The 15,631-nt window shown below is 29.8% G+C and overlaps 1 protein-coding gene across 1 annotated transcript; it reads right to left on the bottom strand.

The window, feature by feature from the left end:
- Positions 1 to 1,387: 1,387 nt before the first annotated feature.
- On the bottom strand, positions 1,388 to 10,118 carry LOC123006054 (prostaglandin E2 receptor EP2 subtype). Its single transcript, XM_044400203.1, has 5 exons — positions 9,970 to 10,118; positions 9,556 to 9,920; positions 4,072 to 4,246; positions 2,960 to 3,180; positions 1,388 to 2,910 (listed from the first exon to the last, which is right to left on the bottom strand). Exons 1-5 carry the CDS (start codon positions 9,977 to 9,979, stop codon positions 2,644 to 2,646), a joined length of 1,038 nt encoding a protein of 345 aa, XP_044256138.1. The 5' UTR covers positions 9,980 to 10,118; the 3' UTR covers positions 1,388 to 2,643.
- Positions 10,119 to 15,631: the final 5,513 nt, after the last annotated feature.

The following is a 15,631-nucleotide window of genomic DNA, read 5'->3' on the forward strand; positions in this document are numbered from 1 at the left end:
GAAAACACTAAATTTATAAGATTTGACCCTGTTTTTTGGTGTGCCCAATTTTTGGTGGTCTACAGATATTTGGGTACTTTTGGGGTGAATAAAAATTAATGTTTTTTGAAGGGTTTTGGCCTTTTTCGGTTGTTTACTTTTGGGAGAACAGGAATCTGTCTTGTTTTTTAAGACGCCACATGCCCTGGTCCAGAAGTAAAAAGCCATTTTGGGGTGTGTAAAAACAAGGTATTTTGTTAGTTTGTTAGGGCGTTCTTTAGGTAATTTTGCATTAATTTGGGAGATTTTAACGGTTTTTTCGTGTTCCCAATTTTTGGTGGTCTACAGATATTTGGATACTTTTGGGGTGAATAAAAATTAATGCTTTTTGAAGGGTTTTAGGACTTTTTCGGTTGTTTACTTTTGAGCAAACAGCTAAATTTGTAAGATTCTGCTTTGTTGTTTAAGACGCCAAATGTCCTGGTCCAGAAGTAACATTTTATATACTACTTATTTTTTCTAATCATTATGAATCTTTATTTTTTTGGATAAGTAAAGTTCTCCTCGTATTATGATTGCTTCCCCGGTTTGCGGACCCACGGGCCGCCACTGGTTTACAGAGAAAGAAAACTAAAGCTATGTATGATTTATATGTGTTCTTATCATCGATGGCATTTGGTGTACCTTGGCGGCGACTGCTATAACATATATTCATAAACCATTAATTTTAATATTTCTTAGAAAACGCAACCGATCAATCGATGAAAAGTCGTATGGAAAGTTAGCAGATGTGATGTTAAATTTAAAAATGAGAGGTATGTGAGTATCGAAATTAGTATTATTACAATCATCTAGTTGGCCACCACTGAGGGTGAGTCAGTGCCCGATCTAAATAGAGTTTGTTGACCGTGGCCACAAATTTCCATAAAACCTACCGTTTTACAGCTACCCAAAGATGTATAAGCAAAGAATTTTACATATAAGCTGATAAAATGTAACCTTGATATATATTGTTATCAAAATGTTAAGTATATTGATAAAAGATTTGAAACCAAACAATAGTAAGGTAATGAAAGTGAGACGGTTAATTTATGGGGCAGCATGAAAGTTCCAATATTTTTAGATTTCCCCTAGATAAGAAAAGAGCGAAATCAGTGAACACGCATGCAAACTAAGAAACACGAAAGAACAGTATCTTATTTATACCCGGTTATACCTTAGACCTTTAACAAATTGCACGAAAATAGGAAAGCCTAACACCGGATAACCAAGCAAATTTCATATTGAACCGCACAATTTCATATGCCAGCTATTATTGACCAACATTAGCACCCCTATTTTAATACATAACTCACTTTAAACACGGACAAGTAAAGGACGTGAAATAAGATTCCAAAAATTCTGTTAATATACTTTATAAGAGCTAACCTTATATACACTTATATCACAAAAATAATATCAGTCTGTTATTTCAATATAACAAAAATACAATACAGTGTTCTTGTATCCAAAAACAATTTTTCATACACAGTCAACTAGTCTTCTAACAATTTGTTAGCACCAGTTTACCATATATTTACAAACAATTACGTTTTTATACCTATACAAAGGTGGCCACCTATAATAAAGCCAATGTAACTTCTAATTATCTTCACCCAAATGCTAGGTGTATAAATTAGAAGTTAGATTAGCTAAAGTTTAAATATATAGACTAACAAAATAAAAATAACAAAACAACAATTATAAGAATACATTTTTACACAAACACTATGAAAATATTGCAATGTTTTATTATAATAGACATGATGACAATGAACATATAAATATCCATAGAAATTAGTCATGCACAAGAGTCTTTGGTTAATAAGTATATATTATATACGTATACGTACTATATTTTATAATTATAAGTATCTTTATCTAAATACAGATTTTTTCGTCTTGCTCACTTTGCAACACGGCCCGAAGCGATGTGACGTATTCTTCTATAAAAAAAAACAACACTTGTACATTTTTGCTAATTTTGATAACAAATATATGTAAACGTTTAAAACGCACGAATTATGTAAATTAATTAAACTATACATGCAGTGTAAGTAAAACGCATTGAACTAAAGAAAATCTCAGTACTGCACTAAAATAGAAAAAAAAGTGACAACAAATTTATATTTTTTTCGAGTCTCCATTAGTTTTTTTTTAATTTGTGAAAATAAAGTGTGTGCCATTTATCACTACCTCGGTTTTTTCTAAGTTTTTGACTTTTTTAAGTACGCTAAAAGTTTTAATACATAAATCAGAGCATGCTAAAAATTTCTATTTTTTTTATCACTATTTATATGTATTACAGTTTGCAATATTCCTAATATTATGTTCTATAAAACTTCCAGCAGGAAGGGTTTTTATAAAGGTCAAACTAGAGAACAAGTCGATATTCCTTGAAGTGTTCAGTTTATAAAGTGTATTCTTAATAGCATCTGCCCTACTGGTAGATAAATTTTGAATCAACATGCAATGTAGTGTTATCTAAGTCATTCATCAAGTTAGATTTGGGTCAAGTAATTTTCTTAACAAAGACTCGTATATAGATACTAAGCAACGAAGATAAGTGGTATAATTAAGAAATATCTTGAAGAAACCAATAAATACTTGTAAAAAGGTTAAAATTTACATAATGGAGGGACTAGTAAAGGAAGGAGGATTCAGAAGTACGGAAGTGGGCGTTCCTGCTGTTATTGAAGAAGTGGTGATACTACCCGTGGATCGACGCGGCCAACAACAACCCAACGCTATTTTCTTTTTTTCGATGTAACGTTGCAAAACGTAAACGTACGGGTCTAAAGTAAAGTAAGTACACATGAGAAAATTTGCCATTTTTGCAAATATCCCATCAAAAGTTGAACCTTTCCAAAACTGGGCTAATGGAATTGAGATCTAAAACATAAATAATAAATTACAACAAACTAAAACAAAACTGTTTTACCATTTGAGGAGCCCAGCAAACTACAAATATGATACAAATAATTGCCATCAATTTTGCAAAAGCTATTTCTTCAGGAGTTTGATATTTTGCAGCCATAACACGACTGTTCATTGTAGACCTGCTAACTCTCCTCATTAAAACACGACCGTGTGGACGGATTTTTGACAACTCCCATATAACAGTCAAATTACAAAATGCTATGCATAAGCATAACGCAGTACCTATAACAAGTTTGTAAACTATATGTTTATGTTAAAGTTATCATGAAAAAACATCCAATAAAGTGGAGTTTTTTTTAAGATAATTGTTTCCGTTAGGATACTTCAACACAACTGACAAACTGAAACCTTAATTGAAAAAAAAAGTGGAAACTTAGATTCATGATTTTCACCGGAAAAAATAATCCTCAACAGATTTCTTTTCTTAATGTTTGAAGAAAACAATCTGTAACATTAAACATTTTATATTCTACTTCGTTTCAGTACTATAACTATAAACGAGCGTTTTTTATGATTTTTTTTTCTAAACCGAAAATTATTTTAGCCTTAAAGTCAGCAGGGACTAACGATAACACAGATTCTTCATTCAAAATTACATCAACCACTTTATGTCTACTCTTTACGTTCAAGGCACAAGCAACACAAATATATCATGTTTATTATCAAAAAGTGTAATATTTAAAATTATTCTTTATCACTGAACAATAAGCAATAAATAATAAACAAAATATTGAATATTTAAAGTAATACATTATAAACTTTAAACTACCCACAAGAGACAGCAATCAAATCTACTCATGGGGTGTGGTCTTCTACACATTCGATATTTTTTTTACAAATAACAGAAAAAAATAATAACTAAACTCTGTGACCTCCATTGTCAAAGTAAAAAGAACAAGTCAATTAAAAAATTATCTTCTCCTTGCTCAGATTGTAAATTTTACAGAACATCTAATAGAAAGATTATACAAAAATTGAATTTAAGTTGTAATCAGAACTAATGGTCACATATAGATGAATTTATTTAATTTAAAACAGGAAAAGATAATGACAATGCCCCAATGAAATTATATACACTGTGGTTATACCTAGACATACTTTAAATCAACTTACCAAAAACCAAGAACATGTAAGCATATATTTGATCTCGAAGCTCCGTTGCGTCTCTGTATCTGCAACATTTACCGTTGTAGTATAACCCGAAACCAAGAAGTGGAAGATAAGTTAATAAGGCTCCTCCGGACCATAACGAAAATACAAATATTTTTAAAACTCGGTAAGTGACTAGCTAAAATAAAAAAAGAAGAAATTAATATAAGATCACGAGATTCAAAGTGATTCAGGTTTTCATGCTTGATGGAGACTCGTACTTGTGAATTATGACAAAATTTTAATACGATTACTTTTTGAATGCCCTTGTTTAACAAAAAAATCTAGACTGGCATAACAAAGCTGAACTATATTATAGTTTTCTTTTTTCAAAGGTTTTCTTCATAATTTTAGAATTCCTTTTATTTATGTCTTTTTGTTTTGCATTTTTTCACAAGCTTTTATAAAGATTAGAAGAATTGGCAATTCTGTTGCATGTATAATTCAAAATGGAATCAAACCAAATTGAAAATTTTAGTTATTCTTAGAGGCTTTTATTAAAGATTATATTAGTTTAATTTTATTATTGAACAAAAAATTTCTTAACATTTAATTGAAATACTTACTGTAGTTTGATTTTTAATAGATGAAAGAAAACAGGTCACATTAGTTTAGAGAGGAGGTTAAAAGGTGTGAGTAAACATATGAAAAAAAAGTGAAAAATAGTAAAATAAAATAAAAAAAAATCGAATGTAACAAACGGTAGTATAGAATTAAATTTTAATTAACACTGAATGGTTCATAGTTTTTAACTACAAAAGAAAACAAAATTATTAAGCCAGAATCACTATTTAAGTACAGAAAATCGTAGAGCCCTATGGGTCTGCATACAAAAATTTAAAATTTTTTGTCTAAAAATGTGTATCACCTTGGATCTTCAAAACAAAGCATTTTCTCGAAAAGCATAAAAAAATAATATATTCTTAAAAGAAACTCAAAAAAATTTTGCTGTCGGTTTAGTAAACAACCTAAAATAGGTAATATAATTTGACAATTTTTGTTTTTTACTAATGTGTTTTAATAGCTTTGAAAACAAAAAGTCTTAACTGCAACTTTGACCCCTGACATCTAAGTCACCTAAAAGTCGACAGACGCTGATTGAAAAAGTCAAGAGCTAGATCTACGACTATATCAAATTTGTCACGATCAAACATGCTTTTAATTGTCAGACCTATTTTGACCTTTTGTACAGGTAATTGTAGGAGTCAACAACGTCAAATCACACATGCATACTAAAGAAGTCAAAGTATACTACAAATTTAGTCACGATCCAAGTTTGACCTCTGCTAATTCGGTGAATGTTGTTTTAAGTGTCTAAAGCATAGTAAAAAGATCAAAATGTACCACCATGCCAAATTTCGACACGATTTAATAAACTTTGGTATTTACTTACTTATTACTTATTTTTTGGGTGATACAAAAAACTGAATGAAAAATTACAGCTTTTTAAAAATCGACATAAAAAATGATTTGCTAAAAATATTTGTGTTATAGTTTATTCGATGATTATGGGGCCCTTCCAGTTTTTGGAGCATAAGTTTTTTTTTAACTTATTAATCCCTATTTCTTATACCAAAAATTGGAAGCCCAATCATTTTCATAAAAAAGGTACTCTTGTTTCATATCGTCATATTCGAGTTATTTAGGTTTAAACTAAACTCTACACCGCGCTACAAAATCAGAATTTATGAATTCGTTACCTTGGATACAATCCAATACGAATGATATCAATGCTGCCACATTTAATGTCAATTTTATTAAATCCAAAGTAACATTTGGTGAAAAAGGTGATTATAGTGAAACACTCAATTGAATGAGCAAGTCGAAAAAGGTGATGTTAAGTAACATTTTTAAAAAAAGTCCAGTTTGATGTGGATGAAGGAGTTAAGTACATAATGCGACTTGTGGCATCAGCATTTGACTCTATCTCTCAAATCAAAGCAGATACTGGGTAATATGAATAAAATGTAGCAAAAACTTTTACTATAGTTTTGTGTCTTTCTTTCTCATAAAATCTAAATTACGTCTATCTTTTACTATTACAAGTAGAAGCATTTACTTAACTTTATTCCTACGGCCTACTGAGTATTAGAAAAGGCCATGTGGCAATAATAATCACTGTATAATAATCAAATTAATCAAATTCGAAACTTTTGCTGTGTTTGGTTTAATTAATAATCGCAAAAATATTCAGAATGAACATTATGATTATAGTGGTGCTTACGCATACCTTTAGGTCATAGGACCTTTAGGACAAAAAAAAAATAAAAGATACTTACTGCTTCTTTTGAGACTTTTACGTGACGTGTTCTGACAGAGAGTAAATTGTTCATCGTATTTGCCGCCAAGGTCCGTATTTCTAGAGGCGTACGAACATTACAAAACGTCTTCGACACTTTCGGAATCCATTTTTACGAATAAAATAATGACGTTTCCAATTAATTTATTTCATAGCCACCTGGCCATCCTGCAATGTTGTCAACTGCCGCAAAATTCTCTACATTCCGAAATTTTAATTTTTTGTTTAACAAAGTAGAAAAAAATACTGTATAATATCTCGTTTATAAGGCATTTTGTCGCACTTACTTCTTTAAAAACCCGTGCGTGCGACACAATGCTTCTTACAAAACTCGTATCATTATTCATAATATACTATTTTGTAACATAACACCTTCTTCCACTTGCCCCTTCAATTATGTGTTGGAAAATCCTCCGAACTCTCAAAGTATCTCATTCATTACAGCTTAGAAGTAAAATCCTTCTCAATAATGTACGCTACTAAAATTAAAATGAAATCAAAGCATAATAATCTGAGAGGAAAATAATCCAAACGACTAAAATCAATATCTACCAATTTTTAGTGAATTAAAACTTCTATAATAAATACATATATTTACATACAAAAAACCTTTAATCAAAAATAACGTTGACGCGTGTTTCGCCAACCAAGCATCATCGGGACCATGAATTAACTAAATTCTAAACTATAACCACAGATTACCTGTTTATGTGAGACATAAAATGCAAGTAATTCTTATTTATTTAAATAAGAGTTGAAGAGGTAAATAAATATTTAGCATATTTAGCCTCATGCAATCGCCATTGGTTATTTATAACTGCATAAAAAAACTCCCACACTAGGTTTTTAATATGACTAGCTTCCGCTCTCCTAAACCAATTATTTCTAATAAATTAGTTTATTTACTCGGTTTATTTTACGGTTCTCTTTAATTGATTTATTTCGTTGAACTTATTGTTTATTATACGCTTTACCAGAAATAAAAGAAATACTACCGGTATGGTAAACATAAGTAGTCTATCCTAATATTCCTAATATTAAATTCAGGAATGTTGGTTATGTGGTGATTTGCAACAAAAATTCTAACATATTTTAGGTACTTTTTAGGTACATTTAAAAATCATTTATCTTTGACACTCATTAGTTAATTCTAAATAGTCATTGAACAATTCGAAGGCATTCATTTTTTAACTTAATTTAACTTAATTTAATAATAGCTCAAAATTGTGACATTATTTATAAGCTTTTATAAACTAATAAATGCTAAACTAAACTACTAAAATTTGTTAATAATCGAATAGACAAATACTTGAAGAAAAAATTTGGAGCGCTATTTGTGACTGCCTCACTGAAAACTTTTCAGATTAATCTGACCTAGAAAATATGCTAATAACGTATTGGTAGGTAAATGTTTCCGTTCCACCCTGTATAAAATATAATTTTTAGTAGGTCAATATATACTCATATTTTTTACATATACACATATCTTATTACGATAACATAGAGGTATTACAAAAAATTTAGCTAATTAAGAACACAAAAGGTTGTGAATCAGTACTTATTAATTTATTTCATTAAAATTCTTCATATATCATGATGAATAACAATTAAATACCAATGTATAAACAGCACGCAAACCTTTTTAATCTTAAATCAACATATCTATTTAAATAAATATTTCGTACTAGAGAAGAAATAGTTTTTCTATTACATTTGCAATGCACACATCAAGTCATAAAAATAACATTCATAAATGTCAAGTTGCCATTTTTCTCAAGTGTTCTAATATCTAGTGGCAGTCAGTTTTATGCCAGGTCAGGTGTTTCAAGGCTAAGATTTTTTGTTGTTTTTAGGGCATATTGTTGTTGTTTTAGGTTCAAAGCTTTTTTGTTATTATTAATAACAGCACATACAAGATAAACGAAACGGAATATTAGTAGTATACATCGAAATTCCAGAGTTAATTTGATCCACAAGCATTTATATAAACACATTTGCATACATACAGGCTGTCCCAAAGAAAAGTTTCCTCCCATGTTGCTTTTAAATTTTTCAAGAAAACAGTGAGTTTCTCAAATATTCCAATAAGAAACTACATAAAGATGTTCTTTTTTTTAAATATACAAAAGTTGAATTATAAATCTTGGGTAAATTTAAAATTTTTGTCAAAAAATATGTTAATGCACTACTGACAACTTAATTTAAGTTAGACTTCGTCAAATTCTTGAAACATTCTAGGAGTAACTAAAATATAATACTGTTTGCTTAAAAATAAATGTCAATACAAAAATTTAAACTACTGTTTTTGATTGGTGTCTTAAGATTTGTTTTTCAAAATTTTTGAATTTTTTCTAATTTAATATTTTCTTAGTGTTATTAAAAACAAAAGACCAAATTATCTCATGACACTTTTTAATTTCAAGAACCATATAGATGATTTACAAATCTGACATTATTATTTGAGAAAAAAGTTCAATTAATGAAAAAAAACAGTGAACTATCAAAACGGAGAAACAATTCAACTGTTTGCTAATATTGTCGCCATGTGCTAATTATGATGGTATTACGTTTTCTGACAGTTCTTAATTTAAAAAAAAATACCGTTTTTACTATGAAATAAATATATTATTATTTGTTTATTTTATTTGCCTACTTGTAACATGCACATAATTGGAATGTTTCACGCTAAGAGTGCAGCAATTAGTTAATAGCTACTTAAATGTCATTATTTAAATGACAGTTATGATAAATATGTTTGTTTTTTTGAGAATTATTTTATAGTAGTTGAAATACGAGAAGTTTAACTTGTTTTAAATTGGTATGTAAAATGTGTTGCATAATGTATTAATTAAGTACATAATATTATAATACAGTCCGAATAAAGGAATCTAAACAAAGAAAATTTAAAGTTGTCATATTGAGGTAATAAAAAATTTGTTCAGTATAATATGCTAAACAATGTCATTTTTAAAGAGGCCAGTCTAATAAAAACGGGCTATATGCATAAACACCATATAGGAAGGATAATTTGCATAGAAGTAACTTAAAAGGACAATATTTGGGTGAGCTAATTGCTAAGTGTTTTGTCCCTCAATAAGTGTTTACAAAACGCTAGCGTTAGGTGCGCATCAAGTAAAAATGTGACCTACCTGTTGATAATAGAAAGGTCTTGTAAGGGCCAACCATCGCTCGAGGGCCATCACAAAAGCAACACATCCCGATCCGATTCCAAAAGCACGGAGTAACACAAAACCAACACAAATCCAATACACGGGAATCAACTTGTATTTTTGTAGAGTTATAATGGAAAACATACCAACTTCTGCCACTAAGTCGTTGACTGCTAGACACCTTAGCAATAAAACATGCTTTTTATTTCTGGTCTTGGCCGATTTGTAAAGGATCCACAGGGCAGCTAGGTTGCCGGCAACCCCGATGAAGAAGACTAAGTTGATTATGACGTACCGGAGTAGTCCGACTTCATCCATGCCTTCACAAGTATTATTAGCCATGACTAGAATTTTCTATTATCACTATTTACTTATAAAACTAAACTTATCGACCTGTGTGCATTATGACAAAATGTTTGTCAACACAGCTGACCTCTTACTGCCACTGTCTTGAGCCCAGACGTCTTTAAAGGGTGGTGGGCAAAAGGAAACTGCCAGACCACTTGATGAATTTCGCTATAACAATTAAACAATAAACAATTATTAAACAACCATACATATCCGGCCGGCTCTTTGAATATAGAAGCACTGTTTTAACGTTCACTTCCTAATGGATCTACAATTTAGACATCACAATTAAAAATCGATTCTAGAACTCGACACGCATCCGATATATGATGTTTTAATTCACTCACTCAAGAAAACCCCAAATAATTAAGGTCTCCGGACGACGATAATTCACTTGAATACTTCGTCGATGCTTACTCACTCCACATATATGTAAATAGAATACAAAAGAGATGTTATTGTATTACAAATTATCTAAAACATCTCAAGTAACGCAAATTTTCAAATTTCTCACATTGTAACGTTATTAACTTCGTGTCTCGATACTCAAATAACCACACTACTTAAAATAAAAATCATTAATAATGTGGACCCATTTTAAAAATTACTTTTTAATGACGCTTATTAGTAAAACTGTAACTGATAAAACTCTTTCAATTGACTTGTTTTAATGACAATTTTTAATTAGTGTCTTAAATTTAATTTTATCAAAAATTATTATTCGTCTCATAAATCGTTATTATTATTGTCTTCTCCGTCAATCCCTCTTAGAATATTAATCAACAAAACTTACCTACTGTCGTTTTGAGAAAATAAATTGTAAAGGTATTTTACACAGGGTGACTCTAATAATTATGGCAAAGCACAGAGATAATAATAATGAGAAGGTCACCCATCAAGTTGTGTTGTTTATAATTTTATGTTTGCAATGTAGCGAGCAAAATCTCAGTATTAACGCCAGCAAATGCGTCAAGAAAAGACATTCCAAATTAAGTGCAAACTTTTTGTATTAGAGCTAAGTAAATTAGGTGATGTTTCAAAAAAATATTACTTCAAAATTTATATGTGTTTGGCTGAAACTGAAGAATGCATTACACTATTGTTATTTGGTTTTATTAGATTTTACAAATAAATCAAACATTAAATCGTTAATATTTGCAAACAAGTACGGTACCTTACAGCAAAATGGTTTTCACACCAAACGAAAGCAGAAACTCGCAAATTTATAATAGATGTTATGAAAATGAACACTTGTTCTAAAAATATACATATTTATAACAAGAAAATACAAACCAAAAACAAAATTTGATCTGTGATTGTAAGGTGAAGTATAATTTTTAAAAACACTTTTTACAAGATCATATAAATATTTATATTTAGCTCACAAATAATTGTAATTTGCACAATTATAATAAGCGTTGTCACAAATTAAATGTTTACTACTTATTTAATTTTGAGATAAAGCAGCCTATATCACTATCGATTTTGAGGCTTCCTTTATTTTGAATGTTGATTAGGATAATGGTTTTCCTCGTCCTGGAATAGAACTAAGATTTGCCCATAAGCAAAAACATAAACGTTTTATTTTTTAGTTGTTTAATTAAAAAATCACAATAAAAAATTGTTTAAACAGAATTGTAAACAAGTGTGAAATACTTCGCCGGTTAATCACAAAATCTATCTAAAAAGAGATTGATAAATATACCGCAATAAACATATCGCATACATATTAGTGAAGTTGTGAAAGCTAAAATGATTATTTGATTGCTGTACATTTTATCAGATAATGATTTCATATTAATAACAATATAACAATATTAACAATGTTGTGAAAATATTTTTGAAAAGTGGGAACGTAAGTATTATAAGTAGCTACCTATATTAAACAAAAGTTTTTTTTAGTCTTTGGGGTGGGATAGTTTTAAGTAACTAAGTGTAGTTTTGTAATTTTATGACGTTGTTATAATTGCTTACGAGTATAACACCTTTTTGGTATTTGATTCCGTACTTCAGCATTGATATAGTTGTAATTTGTTATAATTTTTCTATTCTTATATTTTCAAATTTATGTTTCATTGCAATTTTAGTCCCTTATTCTATGTCCTCTATTCCTCTATAATATTGGCCAGCACGCAGCCAAGCTCGCGGATCGTAGTACTTTTTGTTGGGCATACAGGATGTGACGGCTGAACCTTACATTAGAAGTATTAGGAGTTTTAATAATGATAATTATCTAAAATTATGGATATAGGATATACCGGGTGGGGCATCGGTTACGCGCACTTGAGAAATCGCGACTTCAAATTGATTAAAACTGGCGATATTTCATATACCTAATTACTGATAGGGTATAATTTGAGGATTTTTCTAATTTTTTTGGATAATAAATGAGTCCGTAACAGTTTTGTCCGTTTTATGAATACTTTCTGTTAATTTACCTATAAAGTTTTTACACTAAATGAATCTGTACCTGTCAGCGCATTAAACTTTTATATCACAATTTCAAATTTTGACTTCGTTAGCCAAATAATCGCTTTTTTTATTTAAATACAAACCAGACAAAATGGTATAATTTGCCAACAAAAGAATCATTTACTGGTAGCCGACCGCTTTAAAGGGTCTTTTTGTTGTAAACCTTGGAATCTCACCCCAATTGCAGTTCCCCATTGTCACCTAAATTTACGATGGCACAAGTAGCAGGTCATAAATAAAAATGATTTTCAAAGTTAAGATGGAAAATTGCGTTTAATTCAAAATCTAATTGGTATTTTTTTTTCTGATTTTGTTAACAATTGTAGGAAGTGAATCTGCGTAGGTCAGTATAAAAATTAGAATTAAATTTTTTGGAAAAAAATTACTTTTTGTTTTTTTTTTGGCTTTGTTTGTGAATGAAAAATTACCAAAAAATTAGAGAATGTATGTACCTTACTAATGCCCAGGTAAGTGTAAAAAAATTCAACAATTTTATTTAATTAGAAGTGGGAATTTTCTTTTTGGGAGTAACGGATGCCCCACCCGGAATAACAATTGGTTATGTCCTGCTCAGTGAAAATATTTTCAAGATAGCGGCACTTCCTGTTACACCGAAAGTGGGTATCAACTTTGTTATTTTAAATAGAAGTCTATGTTTTTTAGAGTTTTCGGGTGAGAGAGTTTTTATCAGCCGTCCCTATACCTGAGTCTAACCGTATTCGAAATACCGGGTGTCCCAGGCAGGCTTGGATATAGGAAATTAACATGGAAAATTAGTTTTTATTTTTTTCCGTGTGCAGGAGTAACAGAAATCAAAATCAAATCTGATTGATGGAGCTTGTAGTACTTAAAGAGGGCTATCTTATCGATATTTTTGTCGATTCTGCAATTAACTTCATTTGGGCGAAAACGACTCTCGAAAAATCGAAATTTGAATTTGCCGGGTTAGTGTTACTAAGAAATGAACTATCAAGACATTGTTGCTAAAGGAAAATTTGTCATAATTTGACTTGATAGTTCGTTTCTTAGTAACGCTAACCCGGCAAAATCAAATTTCGATTTTTCGAGAACCGCTTTCGCCTAAACAGAGTTAATTGGAGAATTGATAAAAATGTCGATAAGATAGCCCTTTTCGAGCACTACAAGCTCATCAGATTTTAATTTCTGTTACTCCTGCAAACGGAAAAAAATAAAAACTAATTTCCCATGTTAATTTCCTATATCCTAACCTGCCTGGGATAGCCCATATTTAGACTTTATTGAAATTTTTTTAAAAATCAAAGATTTTGTTTTTTCTTCTAGAATCAAAATCAACAAAATCAATTTTTTTAATTTTTTCCCAAGATATTTATTTTTCAGGAATGGAGTAATTTCCTGTTTAATTATTTAAACATTTATTTACGATGGAAGTATGAAAAATATAAAATTATTTTTACTATAATTCTCATTCAATCCATTTGCTGAAGAAATCAAATTTAGGTAAACCCTGACCCAATGCTGGTATTGTTTGCTTTAAATAAACTTTGTCTCTGCAAGTTTTCTATTTTGTTTAACTGTTCAAATGAAATTACTTTGATTTTCAACACTGTATTTTTCTTAATTTTCCCATTTGGTCCAATTTGGGGAAAGTTTTCTCATTTGGGAGGCAATTATCTATTTTTTTTGCACGATAGAACACTTTTTTAATTAGTTACCGCGTTTGTTTCGAAACCGGTATGTTGTATTTACCGGTTTCTATGATAAACAGAACGGTAAGTAATTTACTTACTGTTTTAGAACGGTAAGTAATTTTAAACATTAATTAGATAAAATCCACAAAACATTTATTGATAGCATAAACGTTATTATACGTTATTATATTATACAGAGTGCGCCAGAACTCGCGCCACAGAGAAAAATGCCATATAAGGTAAGATACCAGGAACATGGAAAAAATGTTAAAAAAATTTTATCTATTAAAATTTCGAAGTTATGAGGGTTTAAAGTTTGCACTTTGATCCTATTTATTTCTGTTGGAAAAATAATTTTCCAAGTTTTTTGCTATAGGCTATTAAAAGAGGAAACAAGAAAGCTGTATCCTAAATTGTAACTATGTTCAATGTTATTTGTGGCTTTTATTGGCAAAATTTTTGTCCCTTTACTAAATAATTGTAAAAAAACATATACAAGATCATCAGTATCATTAAATACATATAAAAAATGTCAAATGTCAAAAAAATAAATTTTTGAAAAAAAAATTTAAAAAAAATTTTTTGACTGATAGAATTTTTTAAACATTTTTTTCATGTTCCTGGTATCTTAGCTTACTTGAAAATTTTCTCTGGGGCGCGAGTTCTGGCGCACCCTGTAAACATTATAATCCCAACAAATTATTTCATATTAAAATTAAACCTACAACCACAATTGTAATTGTAATTCCGCTGGCTTCTATGGTAGTAGCGCTAACAAAAACTGTTGCTGAATTCAACGTAAATCCTCCGGCGTCTACCGTAGTTTTTTTTCAGTAATTTTTTCACTAATCTCACAACTCTTTACCTCACACCAGCTTTTAAAAATTTTATAGCCATTTTCATATCGAAATCTTGATTTTTCTTAGTGATAAACAACTTGAAACTTGTTCGATTTCACTGTCTACACCGTCGAAGTCTGAATCACACATTTTTCTTGAGAAAACTCTTTAAATGTTCTAAGCTGTTTTTTCAAAGGTGTATTTTTTCAAACTATCAACAAAATTTCGTCTAGGCAACATCAACTTCAAATATTGTTAACAATAATTTATTCAATTTATAACAATTCGTGAAACAACGTTAAATACTACCGATCTCAGACAATAATTTGAGTCGTCGCTTCGCTCCTCCAAACAATTGTCTTCGATCGGTAAAATCCCGTTCTTAATACTTAACATACTATAACAAGAAAATTGAATGTTTTGCGTTATAACATTTCAAAAAATTCGGCAAATTAACAAGACACTCGTGAAACGCTGAAAAAACAATGCATCTATACAAAATGTGTCAGAACTCGCGCCCCAGAGAAAAATTCCAAATAAGATAGGATAACAGGAACATGGGAAAAATGTTTAAAAAATTCTATCTGTCAAAAAATTTTGACATGTATTTTTGACATTTGACATTTTTATGTCTGTTTAATGATACTGATGATTTTGTATATGTTTTTTAATTATTTAGTAAAGGTACAAAAATTTTGTCAATAAAACCCACAATTAGTTACAACT

Source organism: Tribolium madens, unplaced genomic scaffold (genome assembly GCF_015345945.1).
Source record: "Tribolium madens isolate multiple individuals breed KSU strain unplaced genomic scaffold, Tmad_KSU_1.1 Scaffold_2;HRSCAF=44;Tcas5.2_LGX, whole genome shotgun sequence".
Lineage (NCBI taxonomy): Eukaryota > Metazoa > Arthropoda > Insecta > Coleoptera > Tenebrionidae > Tribolium > Tribolium madens.